The sequence below is a fragment of the Mastigoproctus giganteus genome, chromosome 5, assembly GCF_048544385.1.
Source record: "Mastigoproctus giganteus isolate SK-2022 chromosome 5, ASM4854438v1, whole genome shotgun sequence".
In the NCBI taxonomy this organism is placed as follows: domain Eukaryota; kingdom Metazoa; phylum Arthropoda; class Arachnida; order Uropygi; family Thelyphonidae; genus Mastigoproctus; species Mastigoproctus giganteus.
In genome coordinates this window covers 194,138,807-194,158,910 of record NC_143579.1, presented here as the reverse complement: position 1 = coordinate 194,158,910, position 20,104 = coordinate 194,138,807, and the positions used below count along the sequence as shown (strand labels likewise).

The 20,104-nt window shown below is 38.8% G+C and overlaps 1 protein-coding gene across 1 annotated transcript in view; it reads right to left on the bottom strand.

Annotated features, from left to right (window-relative positions):
• Positions 1-20,104, bottom strand: part of LOC150085960 (dynein axonemal heavy chain 8-like) — a 1,559,705-nt gene that overhangs the window by 136,286 nt on the left and 1,403,315 nt on the right. The window contains exon 81 of the mRNA XM_090374756.1: positions 11,139-11,255. Coding sequence (XP_090230882.1) covers positions 11,139-11,255 — 117 coding nt within the window. The remainder of the gene's footprint in view (positions 1-11,138; positions 11,256-20,104) is intronic.

Genomic DNA, 20,104 nt, shown 5'->3' with positions numbered 1-20,104 from the left:
TTATATGGTAATTTATAGAAAAATTAATATTTTTGTGTCCATGAAAATAAAAGGTGTAAAATATATTAAATGTTCTAAAAATTAAATTTTTTTTAAAATTTGTATATTTTAATATCTTATACTATGTAACATTTTATGTTACATGCAATACACCACATGGAGGAACACCACATGGCGCCCACACCACATGGAGGAACGCCGCCCCTCTATGTTACCAGGCAGTACTAGGTGGTAGATGACTCTCATCAACCGGTGAAATACCACCACTTTGCTTATTGGAGGCTCGAAGTGGTGGAACCCATGTTTAGTCTCTAGAGCTAAGTTCCGGCCAACCCTTCCCTATCTCTTCCATCATACAGTATGATTGATGATTTTTGAGGTTATGATGAATGTCGTGGCGAGATCCAATATTCCTTACATTTCGAGGGTACAGCTCTAAAACGGTGTTCGCAGGCCGGCCACTAGTTAGTACACCGGACTGAACCTATTGGTAACTCTCTAGGAAGCTTCCGGATCAGCTAGTGTATAATCTTGCTACCTCTACTCTGCCAGATAGTGACTGGAGGGAGTCCGAGTAGTGTGTATGCGGGGAGCATTGTCGAGGCCACGTTATGTCAAGGATCTGGGTATATTCTTACCACATGTACGCCATATCCAAAAATTTCATTACTTCATACAGCATGTCCCATCCACTTTTTCTTACTATTGAATACACCATGAATTGTCAAAATAATAGAGCAAGCTTATCTGCGAAAAGATCTAAAACTCCCAAGGACTTCCTAATTCATTTCACAAATATACGTGGTCTCAATTCTAATCTCAACGATGTCCATTTCCACTTGCAGTCTTCCAAACCCCATGTACTTTTTCTGACTGAATCTCAGCTATCAGTTGATTCAACTACTGCTCATCTCAGATGTCCAAATTATTTGCTGTATGATTCCTTTCGCCTCAAAGGTGGTACTTGTGCATATGTCCGTTCTGATATTCCCAGTCAGAGACTTGGCAATTTGGAATCTCCTCTCTTTGATCTTCTCTGGCTTAAAATCTCTCTACCTCATTGTGTAAAATTCATCTGTTGTCTCTACCGTTCTCCCAACTCCACTAATCACTTGGAGCTCTTTGACTTCCTCTCTTTGCAACTTGACTTTCTCCAGTCCAACTTTCCTAACAGTGAGGTAATTTTCCTTGGTGATTTTAACGTTCACAACTCCAGCTGGCTTCCGTTTTCTAGTCACACGGACCCAGCAGGTCGAGATGCTGAGGCTTTTGCAATTACTAATGACCTAGCACAGATTGTTCATTTACCTACAAGAATACCGGACAATCCTAATCATACAGCCAATACGCTTGATCTTTTTCTCACAAACAACCCTTCTAAGTACAAGGTTGAAGTGAGAGGTCCTTTAGGCACTTCAGATCACAACTTGGTGATTGCCTCTTCTCCAATGGAACCTTTATCTCATGGCTATTCCCAACCTCGTATTGTTTGGCATTACAAGAATGCAAAATGGGATGACCTGCGAGACTTCTTTTCTTCTTTTCCTTGGTCTGATTACTGTTTCAAAACTTCTGATGTCAACGTTTGCTCAGATCGTGTCAGCGAAATTATTCTTGCAGGAATGGAATCCTTTATCCCACACTCCACTTTAAAATCTCGTCCTTTATCTAAACCTTGGTTTTCCAATAAATGTGCTAAGGCTGTCCAAGAGAAGAACGTTGCATATCGTAATTGGCTTGTTTCTAATTCTTCAGTTTTATTTTCTGCCTACACCAAAGCTTGCAACAATTGTAAAGCAGTTATTAATCAGTCCAAACTAAAGTTTGAACAGGCTAAGAGTAGAAAACTTGCTTCTTGCCCTAATGGTAGCCGAGCATTCTGGTCTCTTGCCAAAGCTATTGGCCGCAACTTTTGCCCATCTCTGCTCCCACCTCTGTCCAAACCAGATGGTTCTGTTGTCACTTCAGCCAAGGATAAAGCTGACCTGCTAGCATCCCATTTTTCTTTGAGCTCATGTATTAATGATCTTGGTAAAACACCTCCCACCATTCCTAACACGCTCCATTCAATGCCTCCTGTGGTCTTCCGTCAAAAGGATATCAGAAGGATTTTGATGAATCTTGATGCTAAGAAAGCTCCAGGTCCTGATGGTATTTCTCCACTTGTTCTCAAAACCTGTGCTCCTGAACTTACTCCTATTCTTTGCCGCCTTTTTTCACTTTCTTATTCCAAAGGTGTTTTTCCTTCTGCTTGGAAATTTGCTCATATCCAGCCAGTTCCTAAAAAGGGTGACAAATCCTTCCCATCCAATTATCGTCCCATTGCAATTACTTCTACTCTTTCTAAAGTAATGGAGAAATCAATTAACTGCCAACTCTTAAACTACCTAGAAACCTTCCGTCTGATCAACGATCACCAGTATGGATTCCGTCAGTGTCGATCCACTGGTGATATTCTGGCTTATGTTACCCATTTATGGACTAATTCAATGGAAAGGTTCGGTGAAACACAAGTAGTTGCTCTTAACATCTCAAAGGCTTTTGATCGTGTTTGGCATAAAGGTCTTCTAAACAAGCTTCCATCTTATGGTTTGCCAACTGTTTTTAGTAATTGGTTATCCAGTTTTCTCTCTGATCGCTCACTGAGGGTGATGGTAGATAGCTCTCTGTCTTCTAACTTCTCTACTAATGCCGGTGTCCCCCAAGGTTCAGTTCTTTCCCCCACTCTTTTCCTCTTGTATATCAATGACCTTCTTCCATTGACTGGAAATCCTATCCACAGTTTTGCCGATGATAGCACATTGCATTCAACTTTCCATTTTGAGAAACCTTGTCCAGCTCAATCAGCTTCAAGTTCTCGAAAATCTGCTGCCAATTCCTTAAATGTCGATCTTCAGGTAATTCTCCAGTGGGGCAAAGACAACTTAGTTGATTTCAACCCTTCTAAAACTCAATCTTGTCTTATATCTTGCAAAAAGGATTCTTCTGCTCCTATGCTTACCTTTAGTGACACTCCGATTTCTAGGCAAAATGATATATCTCTTTTGGGGATTACCCTGACTTCTAATCTCTCTTGGCACAAGCACATTACAAATATTGCTTCCTCTGCATCTAAAAAACTTGGTTTTCTCTTTCGCTCTCGGCGTTACTTTTCTCCCAAACAGCTGCTCACTCTGTATAAATCGCAAATCCGCCCTGCCATGGAATATTGTTCCCACATCTGGGGTGGTGCCCCCAAAACCTCTCTCAGGCTTCTTGATTCCATTCAGAAGAGGGCAGTTAGGTTAATTAATGATTCATCTCTAACAGTCTCTCCACTCGCTTTCTCACAGACGCACTGTTTCTGCTGCATGCCTCTTCTACAGATACTTCCATGGGCACTGTTCTTCTGAATTGGCTTCTATAATTCCCGCTCTCTCTTTCAAAACAGTCCGAACACGTGCCGCCACCAGCCAACATCCATTTACTGTCCAACTTCAAACCCACAGAACCAACTTTTCATCTTCCTCATTTATTCATTCAACTGCCGTTTTCTGGAACAACCTTCCTTCATACGTATTTCCTGAAAATTACAATCTACAGAAGTTGATTGTACTGCCGTACAATCAACTTCTGTAGATTGTAATTTGGTAGTAATGGCAGCAATGGTAGTAACCCAATATCAACAAATATCTTCTTTCGTCTTCTCAACCTCCAACCCAAGCATGGTACTAAGTACTATAGGTTATAATACCTCTCGTGTTTGGGGTTCTCATAAAAAAAATAAATAAATAAATAAATATTGCAATAACCAATAAGAAAAGATGAAATATTGGCATTGTTTAAGCAGATTTAAAAAAAAAAAATTAAGAAGAAAATGTCTCTGTCAGATACTTTGCTATAGTTTTTGCTACAAATGGGGGTTGCCATGCTAAATGTATGCCATGCATATACTTATTCAAACTAAGTGGGAAACATTCAAGAAACTAATTGTGTAAGCTACTAGGCTTTTCATAACAATTAAGAAATATTGTTCAAGGGTTAGGCCTAAATGAATGTCAGATGAACTAATGAGACTTGTGGCAGAGAAGAAAAATGCATGGGATGCATATAAATTATCAGGTGACACAGAAGCCTATAGCAGATATAAGCTAGTTTGTAATCAAGTCACAAAGGATATTAGGCAAGCAAAGGCAGATTACAAGAAATCTTGGGCAAAGGATGCTAAGAAAAACAGCAAGGACTTCTTTACTTATATAAACTCTAGAAGGAATGGGATGAATCAGATTGGTCCACTTGATATTGATGGTTTGACTGTTGATGATCCTGCTCAGAGAGCTGATAATCTGATAAGTATTATGCATCTATATTCACAACAGGAGTTACTAAGGGAGGAAAATGCCGGAAGGTTATCAAACTGTAAGAGGGTTGCTTAACGATTTTGTAATAACTGAGAGCAAAGTAGAGGAGAAATTGTTGAAGTTAAACATAAGAAAGGCACCTGAGGTGGATGGGATCTATCTAGTTACATAGAAGGAGGCAGCAATGGTAGTAATCAAACCCTTGATTACTACCATTGCCATAATTATGAGAGCATCCTTGGACTCAGGAGAAGTCCCCCGGACTGGTGATGTTGAAATGTATCCCCAATTCACAAAAGGGGATATAAGGGTGCCATGAATAATTACAGACCTGTTATTTGAACTTCTGTTAGTCTAACTTCTGTTCCAGGGAAAATAATGGAGTCACTGGTTAAGGAAGTGATGCAGGATCATCTGGACAAGATGGCAGTAATAATTCAGACACAGCATAGGTTTGTTTAAAGGAAAGTCTTATCTGACAAATTTGATTGGATACTATGATGTGGTTACAAAGGAACTCAGTGCAAAAAATTATTTTGATATCATATACTTGAATTTCAGGAAAGCCTTTGACACTGTTTTCCATGGATGACTACTGTACAAATTGGAGCAGTATGGTATTAAGGGTAAATTTTGGATGAAAATTTACCCTTAATACCATACATTTTGGATGAAAATAATGGATGAAAGGATGGTTGAGTGGGAGAAGACAGAGGGTGGTAATCAATGGGTGCTGCTCTTCGTGGACTATTGTTATCTGTGGCGTCTCCCAGGGTTCAGTGTTGGGCCTAGTGTTGTTTTGTATATTTATCAATGATATTGATGAAGGTATATCAGGCTTAATGTCGAAGTTTGCAGATGATACAATGGTTGGCAGGGTTGTTAATGACAGTAATGGCAGTGTGCTACTGCAACAGGATCTAGAAAATTTGGGCAGATGGGCTGAGAAGTGGCAACTGAACATTCACAACTGCAAAGTACTGCATATGGGTAGAAATAACCCCAAAGGAACGTACCAACTGTGTGGTACTATACTTAGTGTGGTAGAAAATGAAAAAGATCTGGGAGTAATTGTGCAGTCAGATATGAAGTTTTCTGAGCAATGCAGATGGGCTGCCAGAACAGGTCGTGGGGTATTGTGAATGATATACAGGAATTTTGCTAGTAAGGAAAAGGTGTTATCTCTTTGTACAAGGCAATGGTCAGGCTATGCTTTGATTACTGCATACAGGCCTGGAGGCCTCATTTTAGAAAGGATAGGGTTGCTTGAGCATGTACAGAGGAGGACAACAAGATTGATGAGGGGTCCTGTTACCAAAAAAGGCTTACGTTCAGCGGCTGGAGACTAGGCACTTGCGAGGTGATCTGATTGAGGTGTATAAGGTCTTGAATGGGTTGTGCATGCTGGATTCTGATGGGATTCTTTCACTTGCTCAGATTACAAACCCAAGGGGGCATAAATTCAAATTGAGAAAAGACAGTTGCACAATAGATGTGCGGAAATTTGCCTTTAGCCAGCGGGTGGTGGTTAATTGCTCGAACAAACTTCCATCTGCCATGAGAAATCTTTGGCAAAGGATGCAAAGAAAAACAGCAAAGAGTTCTTTACTTATGTAAATTCTAGAAGGAAGGGGATGAATCAGATTGGTCCACTTGATATCGATGGTCCAACTGTTGATGATCCTGCCCAGGAAGCTAACAAACTAAATGAATATTTTGCATCGATATTCACACATGAGGAGTTATTCAGTGAGGGGAATGCCACAGGTGTATTCAACTCTGGCAGTAAGCTAAATAATCTTGTAATAACTGAGAGTAAAGTGGAGGAGAAATTGTTGAAGATAAACACAAGAATGGCACCTGGGGTGGATGGGGTCTATCCAGTTATATTAAAGGAGGCAGAAAAGGAAGTAAGCAAACCCTTTGCCATAATTATGAGAGCTTCCTTGGACTCAGAGGAGGGACCATAGACTGGAGATGTGCAAATGTGACCCCAATTCACAAAGGAGGATCAAAGGCTGACACAAGTAATTAGAGATCTGTGAGTTTAAATTCTATTCCAGGAAAATTAATGGAAGCACTGGTTAAAGAAGCACTGCAGGATCATCTAGACAAACCTTCAGTTATAGCTCAGACACAGCATGGTTTTGTTAAGGGGAACTCTTGCCTGAGCAATTTGATTGGATACTATGATGCAGTCACAAAAGAGCTGGATGCAGAGAATGACTTTGATATTATACACTTGGATCTTAGAAAGGCTTTTGATACTGTTGCATATGGAAGATTGCTGCACAAAGTGGAGCAGTGTGGCATTGAAGGCAAATTGCTGCTATGGATAAAGAGGTGGTGGTTGAAGGGGAGAAGACAGAGAGTGGTAATCAATGGACACTGCTCATCGTGGACTAATGTTATTAGTGAAGTCCCTCAGGGTTCAGTGTTGAGTCCATTATTGTTTTCTGTATTTATAAATAATATTGATAATAGTATATCAAGTTTAATGTCCAAGTTTGGAGATGATACAAAGGTTGGCAGGGTTGTTAAGGACACCACTGATGCTATGCTGCTGCAACAGGATCTGGAAAGGTTGAGCAGATGGGCTGAGAGGTGGCAAATGAAGTTTAACATTGACAAATGTAAAATACTACATATGGGAAACAGCAACCCCAGAGCAACATATCAACTCTGTGGTACTACACGGACAGTGGTAGAGAATGAAAAGGATCTGGGGGTAATTGTGCAGGGAGATATGAAGTTCTCTGAGCAGTGCAGATGGGTTGCAAGAGTAGCTCATGGTGTATTGTCAATGATATATAGGAATTTTTCTAGCAATGATAAGGAGGTGATTATTCCCTTGTATAAGGCGATGGTCAGGCCACACCTTGAGTACTGTATACAGGTCTGGAGGCCTCATTTCAAGAAGGGTGTAGAGCTGCTGGAATGAGTACAGAGAAGGGCAACAAGATTGGTGAATGGAACAAAGGGTTGCTCTTACGAAGAAAGGCTTACGGCGAGGTGATCTGATAGAGGTGTATAAAGCCTTGAATGGTTTGAAAATGCTCAATGCTCATGGGATTCTTCCTCTTGCTCAGAATAATCATCTGAGAGGGCATAAATTCAAATTGAGGAAAGACAGATGTAGGATAGATGTGTGGAAATTTGCCTTTTGCCAGCGGATAGTTGGTTGGTGATACAGACTTCCATCCCTTGTTGTGGAAGTTGATAGCCTAAATAAATTTAAGGAGCAGCTGGACAGGTATTTCGAACAAACGGAGGGGTGAAGTGGAAGGTTTTTTTTTTTTTTTTTTTTTTGGCTGATGCTGCATAAGCTTGCTTTCTTGCATCATATGCCTCTACTAATGCTAATGCTATACCAGGTGCTTTTTTTATGTTTAAATTCCTCTTCCACTTTGTTCTCATTTATTACAAAATCATTTAACTTCCTGTTAGAGTTTGATAAACATCTGGTCCTCGTCTCCTTGAATAACTCCTCACATGTGAATGTAGATGCAAAATAGTCATTTAGTTTGGCAGCTATCTGAGAATGATACTATCTACAGTCAAACCATTCATTTCAAGTGGATCCATCTGATTCCTCCCTTTCCTTTTAGAGTTTATATAAGTAAAGAAGTCTTTGCTGTTTTTCTTTGCATCCTTTGCCAAAGATTTTTCATAATCTGCCTTTGCTTGCCTAACCTCTTTTGTGACTTGATTACAGAGTTGCTTGTATCTAGCATAGGCTTCTGTGTTGCCTGACAATTTATGTGCTTCCGATGCACATAAATTTTCCTCTCTGCCATGAGTCTCATTAGTTCCTATGACATACATTTGGGCCTCAACCCAGAGCAGTATTTCTTAGTTGGAACAAAAAGCCTAGTAGCTTCTAAACTTACTTCCTGGAATGCTTCCCATTTAGAATTTGCTGTTGGTAAAATCAGTTGGTCCCACTGTACAGAACGTAAAAAACATCTCTGCGACCACTGTAGTCACCTTTATAAAAGCAAAAACCCTTCCCTTTACCCTAATGGTAGTTACATCTTTAAGTAAATCCCACATTACTATGATCACTGCCACCTAGTGGTTCCTTTCATCACGAGTTTTATTCCCTCCTGTTGCCTCTGTAACATGTTGCTGCAGAAAACAATCATCCAATAAATCCACAAAAGCCTTGCTAGTGTGCAAGTGACCAACCCACAAGTTCCAGTCTATATCTGCAAAGTTAAAATCTCCCATTATAAGACACTCTGATTTAGTGGCCCACTCTATTTCTCTGTATAATTGTTCATTATACTCATCAGAGTCATTAGGTCAATAACAAACTTCTGCCCTCATTTTGCTTTCCCAATGCTTATCTCACACCAAACTGACTCAACATTGCACTCTCCATCTATGCCAACTGGATGCACTTCCTTAGATTTTATGTTTTTCTTAACTAACAGCATAACTCCTCCTACCTTCCTGTCTGTACACATCGTACTCCCCAAATTCCAATTCTGTATCCCTTATATCTGAGTGGCACCATGCCTCTGATATCCCAACAATATCTGCTTTTTGATATCTTGACCAGCACTTGAAATTCTTCGAATTTATTTACTATACTGCTAGCATTGGTGTACATGCAAGTATACATGTGCCTGGTGGGAAGGAGCAGCAGTGCGTAGCACACGCTTCTTGATTAGACCGGGGTTCGAGCCTGTCACCACCAAATATGGAGGTTACAGAAAGGTCAGGGAATGACCACCGCATATTTCCGGAGCAATATGGCCTTAGCTGCTAATGCCCCCAAATAACAATAACTCTTAGTTACTCTAACACAGACCATGTATTTACTTGTTTCATGACTCCCAGCAGTTTCTTTAAATCCCCAGCAACTGGCTTTCTGGGCTGCTGCTCATTCCAAAAGAAGCGGTGCAAGAATCATTTTCTCCTTTACCTGCGGCTACTGTTAATCAATTAGTCTGTGAATCCCCCTTCCCCCCAAGCTAGCAGTTTTCCGAGCCACCTAACATTACCTCGAAATATTCTTGCACCTCTTCTATTTAAGTGTATCCCATCCTGTAGAAGCAATCTCTCCAACCTAACAAGCACAGACCACGCTGAGAAAAATTCTACCCCATGAGCCCTGCATAATCTCTCCAGGGTCAAATTGATTGACAAATCTCTCATCATATACTCCCTCCTATCATGTCTGGGCAGGATTGCAGACACTTTCAAATTTAACCCTAACTCGCAACTTTTTTTCAGCATTGACCTGTACTTGCTTAGTAAATCCACAGATCTTCTACACTTAATGTCATTAGTGCCAACGTGTACAACGATATTACCTTTCGTGCCCTTAAAAGATGATATCTGCTCTACAACATAATCATCTTTTGCCCCTGGCAGACATACCTTGGTCCTATTCCACCTATCTTTTTTGTTCAATATATTTCCCGTTTCTCTGACAATTGAGTCACCAACAATAACTAGCTCCTGTGGGACCACCGCATTCTACCATGAAGGTTGTCGCTCTGTTGTCTGGTGTATAAGTCTGCTCTGGCATTGATTTGGGCAGCTGAGAACTTGATGGGACCCCCCCCCATTTTAATTCTTTCGAGGGCATCCACCCGACTCTTCAAGCTCTCACAGACACCCATCAGAATGCTGAGTTGGCACCTAATTTCTTCACATTCTCTGCACCTAGCACACACACAAAGACATCCTCCATGGCTAGATCATATCTTATTCGAGAGAGATCCACAAACATGTAACATTTTGCACATTTTTTTTAGACTCTGATGCGTTGGAGGATTGTCCTCTACGGTTCTTCCGCGAACCACAGCACTTTCGCTACTTTGCGCAAGTTGCATTGCTGCTCTAGTCTGGGTCATGTTTTCTGTTTAAATGCTATTTAGTTAACAATAAAAAGTAAAAGGATTTATAAATTTAAATGAATAATTGCCAATACTATACTAAGCTGACAGATTCCTACTACAGTGCTACGTATGGACAGAAGTCCAGGAGGCTATAATCCTAGCTTGACAAATGACTCCTTTTGTTTAAGTGCATCCTATCCCTGTGAAAACAGTTCCATCTGTTTATAAGCACTGACTATGTTCTGAAAAAAAATTCTATCCCACGAGTCTTGCACAATCTCTTCACGGCCAGATTGGCCGTGAAGAGATTGTGGAAAAATTCAAGACACTTCCAAATTAAGTTGTAACTTGTGGCTTTTTCTGTAAAGTAAACCTCAGAATGCCTATGCTTAATATCAACAAAGAATATCACCCTAAAAGATGATAATTGTTTTACAATATCAGCAAATTTTTTCTTGGCAGACATACCATGGTCCCACTCCACCTATCCTTATTATGTAGAATATTCCCTGCTTCCTTGACAGTCCCTTGATTTAATTCCTTTGAGAGCAATGATCCAGCTCTTCAAAAACTGAAATTTCTCCAACATAATGTTAAACGTCTTCTTAATTCTTGCTCTGTGTACTTAGTACACACAAATAAAAACATGACATAACATGAATGGGTTTATATTAAAATAAAGAAGAAATAAAATAACCCCCCCAAAAAAAAAGGATGTCATTTCATTTGATTTGACACCAAATCACCATGCTCTCTAAAGATCATGCTGATTTGGTGTCAAATCAAGTGTAATACATTTTGTTTGTATATTACAAAGAGAGGAGTAATGAACTACTAAAATAACAAAAAAATATTTTGCACATGAATATTATTTTATAAACATGTCTTGTTTAAGAAAAGGAATCATATAAAGATATTTACAAGGCTATCAAATCTTTAAACTTACTTCTTTAGGATTCATATCATCCAAATGGTTTTGAATGAACTGTACACTGGCAGACCAATCTGCTGTGTTAAATTCATAAGGTATATTCCAACCTAATGGGCCAAACTTTCTCCTTTCCTGAACAATATAAAGAAAAATATAAAAACAAAAAATAAAAAAAAGTCAAAATATATTTTTACAATTATTTATTTAAGACTGCATTTGTAATTATTGTATTTAAATTTATTTAATCCCCATTTAATAAAATAAGACTGAATTTTTTTGTTTGCTAACAATATTAATTCAGCTTGCGATTTTAGCTTAACACTGCTATAGGAAGGATTTATTAATACCTGTTGTTGAAGTTAAAATAGAATTATGGAAATTAAAATACATATAATAAGCATATAATTTTGTCTTTTTTTTTTTTGTTTTGTTTATGAAAACCCCAAACCAAAGGTATTAGAACCTATAGTACTTAGTAATGTGTATGGGTTGTAGGTTGAGAAGACGCACAATGCTTGTTGACATTACACTAATAAATATAAGTTTATTTATCTTATTTATTAGTGTAATGAAATAAAATAAAAATAGTCCTTTTTGACTATTTTTATTTTCCAGTGAATAGAATTAACTTTTAAAATTAATGAGGCTCATAAAACTCCAAATCTTTAACCAAAATATTTCTGGAATCTGTAATTATTGTGCAAAAAGAGTGAACCTCAGTTTAGTACTAAAACCATTTGTTTGTGAATTTTGAGATTTAGTCTACATTACTCTTTTAATATACCTTCAGTTATTCAAATCTTGAATAATATACAAAGTGGTTATAAATTAACTTAAAATAAAAATATGTAAAGAATTCCGAAAAAAAAAAACGGGAAATGTAAATAAGATGTCAATTAATGCCGTGCAAGTTAATTTTTACATATCTTACCAACACTTAGCGAAGAATAAACATCATATGCTATGATATGCATATAAGGATGATGAAGTAAAGCAGCAAAACTTTTATTTAGAAAGTAATGCTTGCTTTGGAACATTGTACTACTTTTCTCCTGTTATTATCAAAAGGATAATAAAATTATGGCTACCCTCCTCAAAGCCCACAGAAGGGAATAGCATAAAAAAAAAAAAAGGTATAAAGGTTCTTGCTCAATTCAATCCTTGAAGGTATTCATATTGAAGTTTGAATAGACTGAATCCTGAAATAAAATGAAATAGGCTATCCCTCAATACAGATAGACGCCATTGTTGAGATTACCCCAGCTTCACTCTTATGCAAATGAGGTGCCCACATGTTTATAAATATCCAAGACATCTGTACTGAAATTAGTGACTAAGATCATGGAACTGCTCCTTTATGAATAAAAAAAAAAAAAGAGTTTAAGATGTGTTACTTCCAACCCAGAAGTCTATTCTGAATTTTTCATAACTGTGTATTGCTCAACTTGAATATGACACATCATGACGACACAGCATTTCGTGGACCGGAGAATGCCACTTTTATTTTCACAGTACTGTTAACGTGCATACTTGTGTTATGTGAACTTAAGAAACCCACATCTCAATAATAGACAAACTATTACATGATGAGAGGGCAACAGTATGTATGGCATCCATGTCAATTTGGAGAAAGACAATTTGGTGTATGACAAATTGCTGTATACAACAGTTCGAAAAATTCTACCCCATGAGCAAGGCTCATGGGGTAGAATTTTTCATTAGAATTTTTTGTTAACAAGCACAGACCACACTAAGAAAAATTCTACCCCATGAGCCTTGCTCATGGGGTAGAATTTTTCTTAGTGTGGTCTGTGCTTGTTAACAGGAGAGACCATTTTTAGAGGGACATGATACACTTAAATAGAAGTGATGCAAAGAAATTTGCTGATTTTCTCAAGGAAGTGTTAAGTGGCTCGGAAAACACAGACTGGGATACACAGACAGATAAAAGCAGCTGCAGGCAGAGATGAAAGTAATTCTAAGATAATTCTAATTCACTAAGAGCAAACACAAGTGCATGTATACTTGCATGTGAACTAATGCTATGAATATTTATTGGATTTACTGGATGATTGTTTTCTTCATCAGCATGTTCGGAAGGCAACTAGAGGGAGTAATACTCTTGATCTATTTATCAGTAGTGATTCTTCATGCATTAGGAATCTGCATATAAAGGAACCACTAGGTAGAAGTGATCACAGTTTGTTCAAGTGTGATCTACTCAAAGAGGTAACTACCATCAAGGGTAAAGGGAAGGGTTTTTGCTTTCGTAAAGGCGACTACGGAGGTCTGAGACAGTATTTAAATTCTATACCGTGGGATCAAGTGATGATATTACCAACAGCAAATTCAAAATGGGAAGCATTCAAAGAATTAATCTTGGAAGCTACTTGGCTTTACATACCAACTAAGAAATATTGTTCAAGGTTTAGGCCTAAATGAATATCAGATGAACTAATGAGACATGTGGCAGAGAAGAAAAATGCATGGGATACATACAAATTAACACATGACACAGAAGCCTATGATAGATACAAGTTGATCTGTAACCAAGTTACAAAGGAGGTTAGGCAGGCAAAGGCAGAGTACGAGAAATCTTTGGCAACAGATGCAAAGAAAAACAGCAAAGAGTTCTTTACTTATGTAAATTCTAGAAGGAAGGGGATGAATCAGATTGGTCCACTTGATATCGATGGGTCAACTGTTGATGATCCTGCTCAGGTGGCTAACAATATAAATTTTGCATCTACATTCGCACATGAGGAGTTATTCAGGGAGGGAATGCCGAAAGTGAACTAAACTCTGGCAGTGAGCTAGATGATTTTGTACTTAACTGAGAGGAAAGTTGTTGTTGTTATTTGGTTTTTAGGAGCATTAGCAACTAAGGCCATATTGCTCCGGGGATATGCGGTGGTCATTCCCTGACCTTTCTGCAACCTCCATACTTGGTGGTGACAGGCTCGAACCCCAGTCTAATCAAGAAGCATGTGCTACGCATTGCATTCGTAGCTCACCTGGCTATGGAGGCACCGAGAGTAAAGTGAAGGAGAAATTGTTGAAGATAAACATAAGAAAGGCACCTGGGGTGGATGGGATCTATTCAGTTATATTAAAGGAGGCAGCAAAGAAAGTAAGCAAACCCTTAGCTATAATCATGAGAGCTTCCTTGGACTCAGGGGGAGGTACCTATGGACTGGAGATGTGCAAATATGACCCCAATTCACAAAGGAGGATCAAAGGGCGACACAAGTAATTATAGACCTGTTAGTTTAACTCTGTTCCAAGGAAATTAATGGAGGCACTGGTTAAAGAAGCAATGCAGGATCATCTAGACAAGACTTCAGTTATAGCTTGGACACAGCATGGGTTTGTTAAGGGGAAGTCTTGTCTGACCAATTTGATTGGATACTATGATGTGGTTACAAAGCAACTGGATGCAGGGAATAACTTTGATATCATATATATACTTGGATCTTAGAAAGGCTTTTGATACTGTTGCACATGGAAGACTGCTGCACAAATTGGAGCATGCAGCATTGGAGGCAAATTGCTGCCATGGATAAAGGGATGGTTGAGTGGGAGAAGACAGAGAGTGGTAATCAATGGACACTGCTCTTTGTGGATTAATGTTATTAGTGGAGTCTCTCGGGATTCAGTGTTGGGTCCATTGTTGTTTACTGTATTTATAAATGATATTAATGAGTATATCAGGTTTAATGTCCAAGTTTGCAGACGATAAGAAGGTTGGCAGGGTTGTTAAGGACACTAATGACAGTATGCTACTGTAACAGGATCTAGAAAAGTTGAGCATCAGATGGGATGAGAGGTGGCAAATGAAGTTTGACATTGACAAATGTAAAGTACTACATATGGGAAACAGCAACCCCAGAGCAAGGTATGAACTCTGTGGTACTATACTGACAGTGGTAGAGAATGAAAAGGACCTGAGGGTAATTGTGCAGGCAGATATGAAGTTTTCTGAGTAGTGCAGAAAGTCTGCAAGAGTAGCTCATAGTGTCTTGTCAATGATATATAGGAATTTTTCTAGCAGGGATAAGGAGATGATTATCCCCTTGTATAAGGTGATGGTCAGGCCACACCTTGAGTACTGTATACAGGTTTTGAGGCCTCATTTCAAGAAGGATGTAGAGCTGCTGGAATGAGTACAGAGAAGGGCAACAAGATTAGTGAATGGAACAAAGGGGTGCTCTTACGAAGAAAGGCTTAAGTTTTGCAGATTACAGTGTCTGGAGACTAGGCACCAGCGAGGTGATCTGATAGAGGTGTATAAAGCCTTGAATGGTTTGAGCATGCTCAATGCTGATGGGATTCTTCCTCTTACTCAGAATAATCGCCTGAGAGGGCATAAATTCAAATTGAGGAAAGACAGATGTAGGATAGACGTGCGAAATTTGCCTTTAGCCAGTGGGTGGTTGGTGGGTGGAACAGACTTCCATCCCTTGTCGTGGAAGTTGATAGCCTAAATAAGTTTTAGGCTCAGCTGGACAGGTATTTCAAACGAACAGAGGGGAGAAGTGGAAGTGGTTATTTTTTATTTATTTATTTATTTTTTTTTTTTTGGCTGATGCTTCATAAGCTTGCTTTCTTGCATCAAATGCCTCTACTAATGCTAATGCTAACTCACATCTATTCTCGTTCTCCACGCACACAGCACAATTATTCCACTCCAACCATCACAGATTTGTTATGCACTCAGATCACTCAAACATTACTAATTAATCTAAGTTCCACCAACAAAGACTTATCTTCAGTTAGTGATGACAGAAGATGATGATGAAAGAGGACATGGTGCTGCATTTCCCCAATCAGGAACAGCAGAACTTCATCATTTGTGGATATGCACTCATCTTTCTCTCATTTTTTTTTTTGCCAAGAGAATATAAAACTTTATGATCCTCAGCAAAAACTATGCATATCAAAATGGTGTGCCACAGAATAGGGTCCTCTCAGGCATTTTGTTTACAGATGTCATCCATTCCTTCAGAATAAACAGGCAGAAGTCATATCATATTTCCTAGTTGGAGGAAAACCACAGTCGACTCCTGCCAGCACTGTGTTGTATTGAAAGGGTGTTCAAATTCTGCCATCTTGTTTTCATATCGATATAGCAGATACTGGAAGTTTCTAAGTGGCTTGCAGCAGTGTAATCAGTATCAAAAGAGGATTATAAACTACAATTTATAACACTACTAACGTGTTTTAATAATTTAACTTTATCAAGTAGGCCGTAACATAAGAAATTAATATTTGTAGAGCTTTTAGAATCTAACTTTTTAATCTAATTGCACTAACCTTTTACAGTACAAGTTAGTGCAGTTGCATCATTTCTGTTCGTAGCCAACTACTTTAGAAGTTATTAATTGGCATCATTAAGTATATCTCATATTGTGAATACTTTCACAACGAGTTGCCATGATATTGCATTACCTTGAATAAGTAATGCTTCACCACAATAGTCTTCTCTTGTGGTGAAGCATTACTTCACCACAGGAGAAGACTATTGTTACTTATTCTCAGCGGATACCACCACCCATACGGCACCGTTTGCAACTCGTTGTGAAGGTATTCACAATACGAGATATACTTAATGTTGCCAATTAATAACCACTAAAGTAGTTGGCTACGAATAGAAATGATGCAATTTCACTAACTTAACTATACTAGTTAACTCTTAAACTATTCTGTAATCTATTATAACTACTTAGAATTTCAAAACATAACGTTATAGCATAATACATAACTTAAACTTGATAGGTGATACGAAATACATATACCGTGTTATTACTGCATTGGGATATAAGTTTAGTGTAGTATTTTTAACTGTATTAAAATTGAATTGAAGTCATGCCTCAAACCAGAGCAGCAAAGCAAAAGGCTCAAGGTAGTGGGAGTGTTGTGGCTCGGGGGAGAACTGAGCCAGCATTCAGTGGTGTCCTCTGAATCACAGCATTTTGAAATGAACTGCTTGTTTGATGTTTGTGGAGCTATCAGGAACAAGACATGATATTGCCAAGGGGAATATCTCTGTGTGTTCTTTAATGTAAGAATTGTGAGGAAGTTAGTTGCCAACTCAGCATTGTTATGGACCTTTGTGACAGCTTGAAGAAAAGGGTGAATGCCCTAGAAGGATTTAAACTGGGGCCCATCAAGCTCTTAGTAACATACATCAATGCCAAAGATTGCACTTGATTATTGGTCAACACAGCGGCAACCCTGAACACGGAATGTGCTGGTTCTACAGGAGATAGTTGTATCAGTGACTCTTTTGTCAGGGAAATGGGAAATATATTGTGCAAAAAAGATAGGTGGAATAGGACCAGGGTATGTATTCCCAGGAAAAAATTTGATAACATTGTAGAGCAGGTATCTTTTAAGGGCACAAAAGGTGATATTGTTGTACATGTTGACCCTAATGAAATTAAGAGTAGGAGATCTGAAGACTTACTTAACAAGTACAGGGCAATGCTGAAGAAAGAAAAGTTGTGACTTACGGTCAAATTTGAAAGTGTCTGCAAGTCTGCCGAGATATGATAGGAGGTAGTATATGATGAGAGCCTTGTCAATCAATTCAGACCTGGAGAGATTATTCAAGGCTCATGGGGTAGAATTTGTCTCAGCATGGTCTGTGCTTGTTACAGGAGAGTCTGCTTCTACAGGGATGGGGTACACTTAAATAGAAAGGGTGCGAGAATATTTTCTGATGCTATCAAAGCAGTGTTAGGTGGATCAGAAAAATACTATCTTGTAGTGGAGGATACATAGACTAATAGATTAACAATAGCACAGCAGAGGTGACTGTTCTGTTCTGCTTCTATTGGAATGAGCAGCAGCAGCACCATGGAAAGCAAGGTGCCAGGGACTGCTGAGAGCCATCATGGAACAAGTAAATGCATGGGCTGTTAGGGTAACTAAGAGTAAGAACAGGTGTATGTATACTTGCATGTACATTAATGATAGAAGCAATGTAAATAAACTTGATGAATTTGAAGTGCTGTTCAAGACATCAAATGCAGACATTGTTGGGATATCAGAGATATGGTGTCCTTAGATATAAGGGATGCAGAATTTGAAAATGAAGACTACAAAATGTACAGAAAGGACAGACAGGATAGAAGGGGGGGAAAAGGGATTATGCTCTTAGTTAAGTAGCATATAAAATCTAAGGCAATGCATACAGTTGACATGGGTAGCCAGGGCATTGTTGAGTCAGTTTGGTGTAACATAAGCCTTGGGAAAGCAAAACTAAGAGTAGGAGTGTGTAATAAGCTATTAATGATACTGGAGAGGCCTTCATCCTGCAGTGGATTGAAAATGGATGATGATGATGATGATGATAGGCTTAATGATGCTTATGAGGATAATGAACATCTGTACAGAGAAATAGAGTGGACCAGTAAATCAGAATGTTTTATAATGAGATATTTTAACTTTCCAGATGTTGACTGCAACTTGTGGGTTTGTTAGTTTTTGTGGACTTATTGGATGACTGTTTTCTATATCAGCATCTTAGAGAAGCGACCAGATGGAGTAATACTCTTTATTTGATTATCAGCAGTGAATATTCATGCATCAAGAATCTGCAGATAAAAGAATCACTAACAGCAGTGATCACAGTGCATTCATGTGGGATTTACTTAGAGAAGTAACTACAATCAAGGGTAAAGGGAAGGGTTTTTGCTTTTGTAAAGGTGACTAGTGGTCTCAGACAGTTTTTATATTCTATGGAACCAACTGATGATGTTACCATCAACAATTCTATATGGGAAGCACTCAAGGAATTACTATAATCACAGAAGTTTCTATGCTATTAGCATTAGTAGAGGGATAACATGCAAGAAAGCAAGCTTATGCAAGCATCAGCCAAAAAGAAAAAAAAAAAAAAAAACCCTCCCATTTTACCCCTCCATTTATTCCAAATGCCTGTCCAGCTCAGCCTTAAATTTTTAGGCTATCAACTTCCACAACAAAAGATGGAAGTCTGTTCCACCAATCAACCACCTGCTGGATAAAGGCAAATTTCCGCATATCTATTCTACAACTGTCTTTAAACAATTTGAATCTGTGCCCCCTCAGGTTCTTAATTTGAGCAAGAGTAAGAATCCCATCAGCATTCAGCTTGCTCAACCCATTCAAGGCCTTATACACTTCAATCAGATCACCTCGCACTGGCCTACTCTCCAGGCACTGCAATTTGCAGAACTTAAGCCTTTGAAAGAGCGCCCCTTTGTTTCCCTCACCAATATTGTTGCCCTTCTTTGTACTCATTCTAGCAACTTTACATCCTTCCTAAAATGAGGAAGATACTGAAATCCAAGTATATGATATCAAAATTCTTTTTGGCATTGCCTTGTACAACAGGATAATCACATCCCTGCTAGAAAAATTCCTATATATCATTGACAAGACTCTGTGACCTGTCCTGGCAGCCCATCTGCACTGCTCAATGAACTTCATATTTGACTGCACAATTACCCCCAGGTCTTTTTCACTTTCCACTTCCCTGGGTGGAATACTACACAGTTGTTACATTTCTCTTTGGTTATTGTTACCAATATGCAGTACTTTGCATTTGTCAATGTTACACTTCAGCTGCCACTTAGCCCATTTTTCCAATTCTCTAGATCCAGTTGGAGTAGTTGTTGTTGTGGTTTTTAGGAGAATTAGCAACTAAGGCCATATTGCTCCGGGAAATGCGGTGGTCATTCCCTGACCTTCCCGCATCCTCCATATTTGGTGGTGACGGGCTCGAACCCCGGTCTAATCAAGAAGCGTGTGCTACGCACTGCTGCTCCTTACCACCTGGCTACGGAGGCGCCGCCAGTTGGAGTAGCATATTGTCTTTACTGTCATTAACAACCTTACCAATCTTTGTATCATCTGCAAATTTGGACATTAAACCTGATATACCTTCATCAATATCATTGATAAATATACAGCAAGGTGCCAAAAAACAATAATGG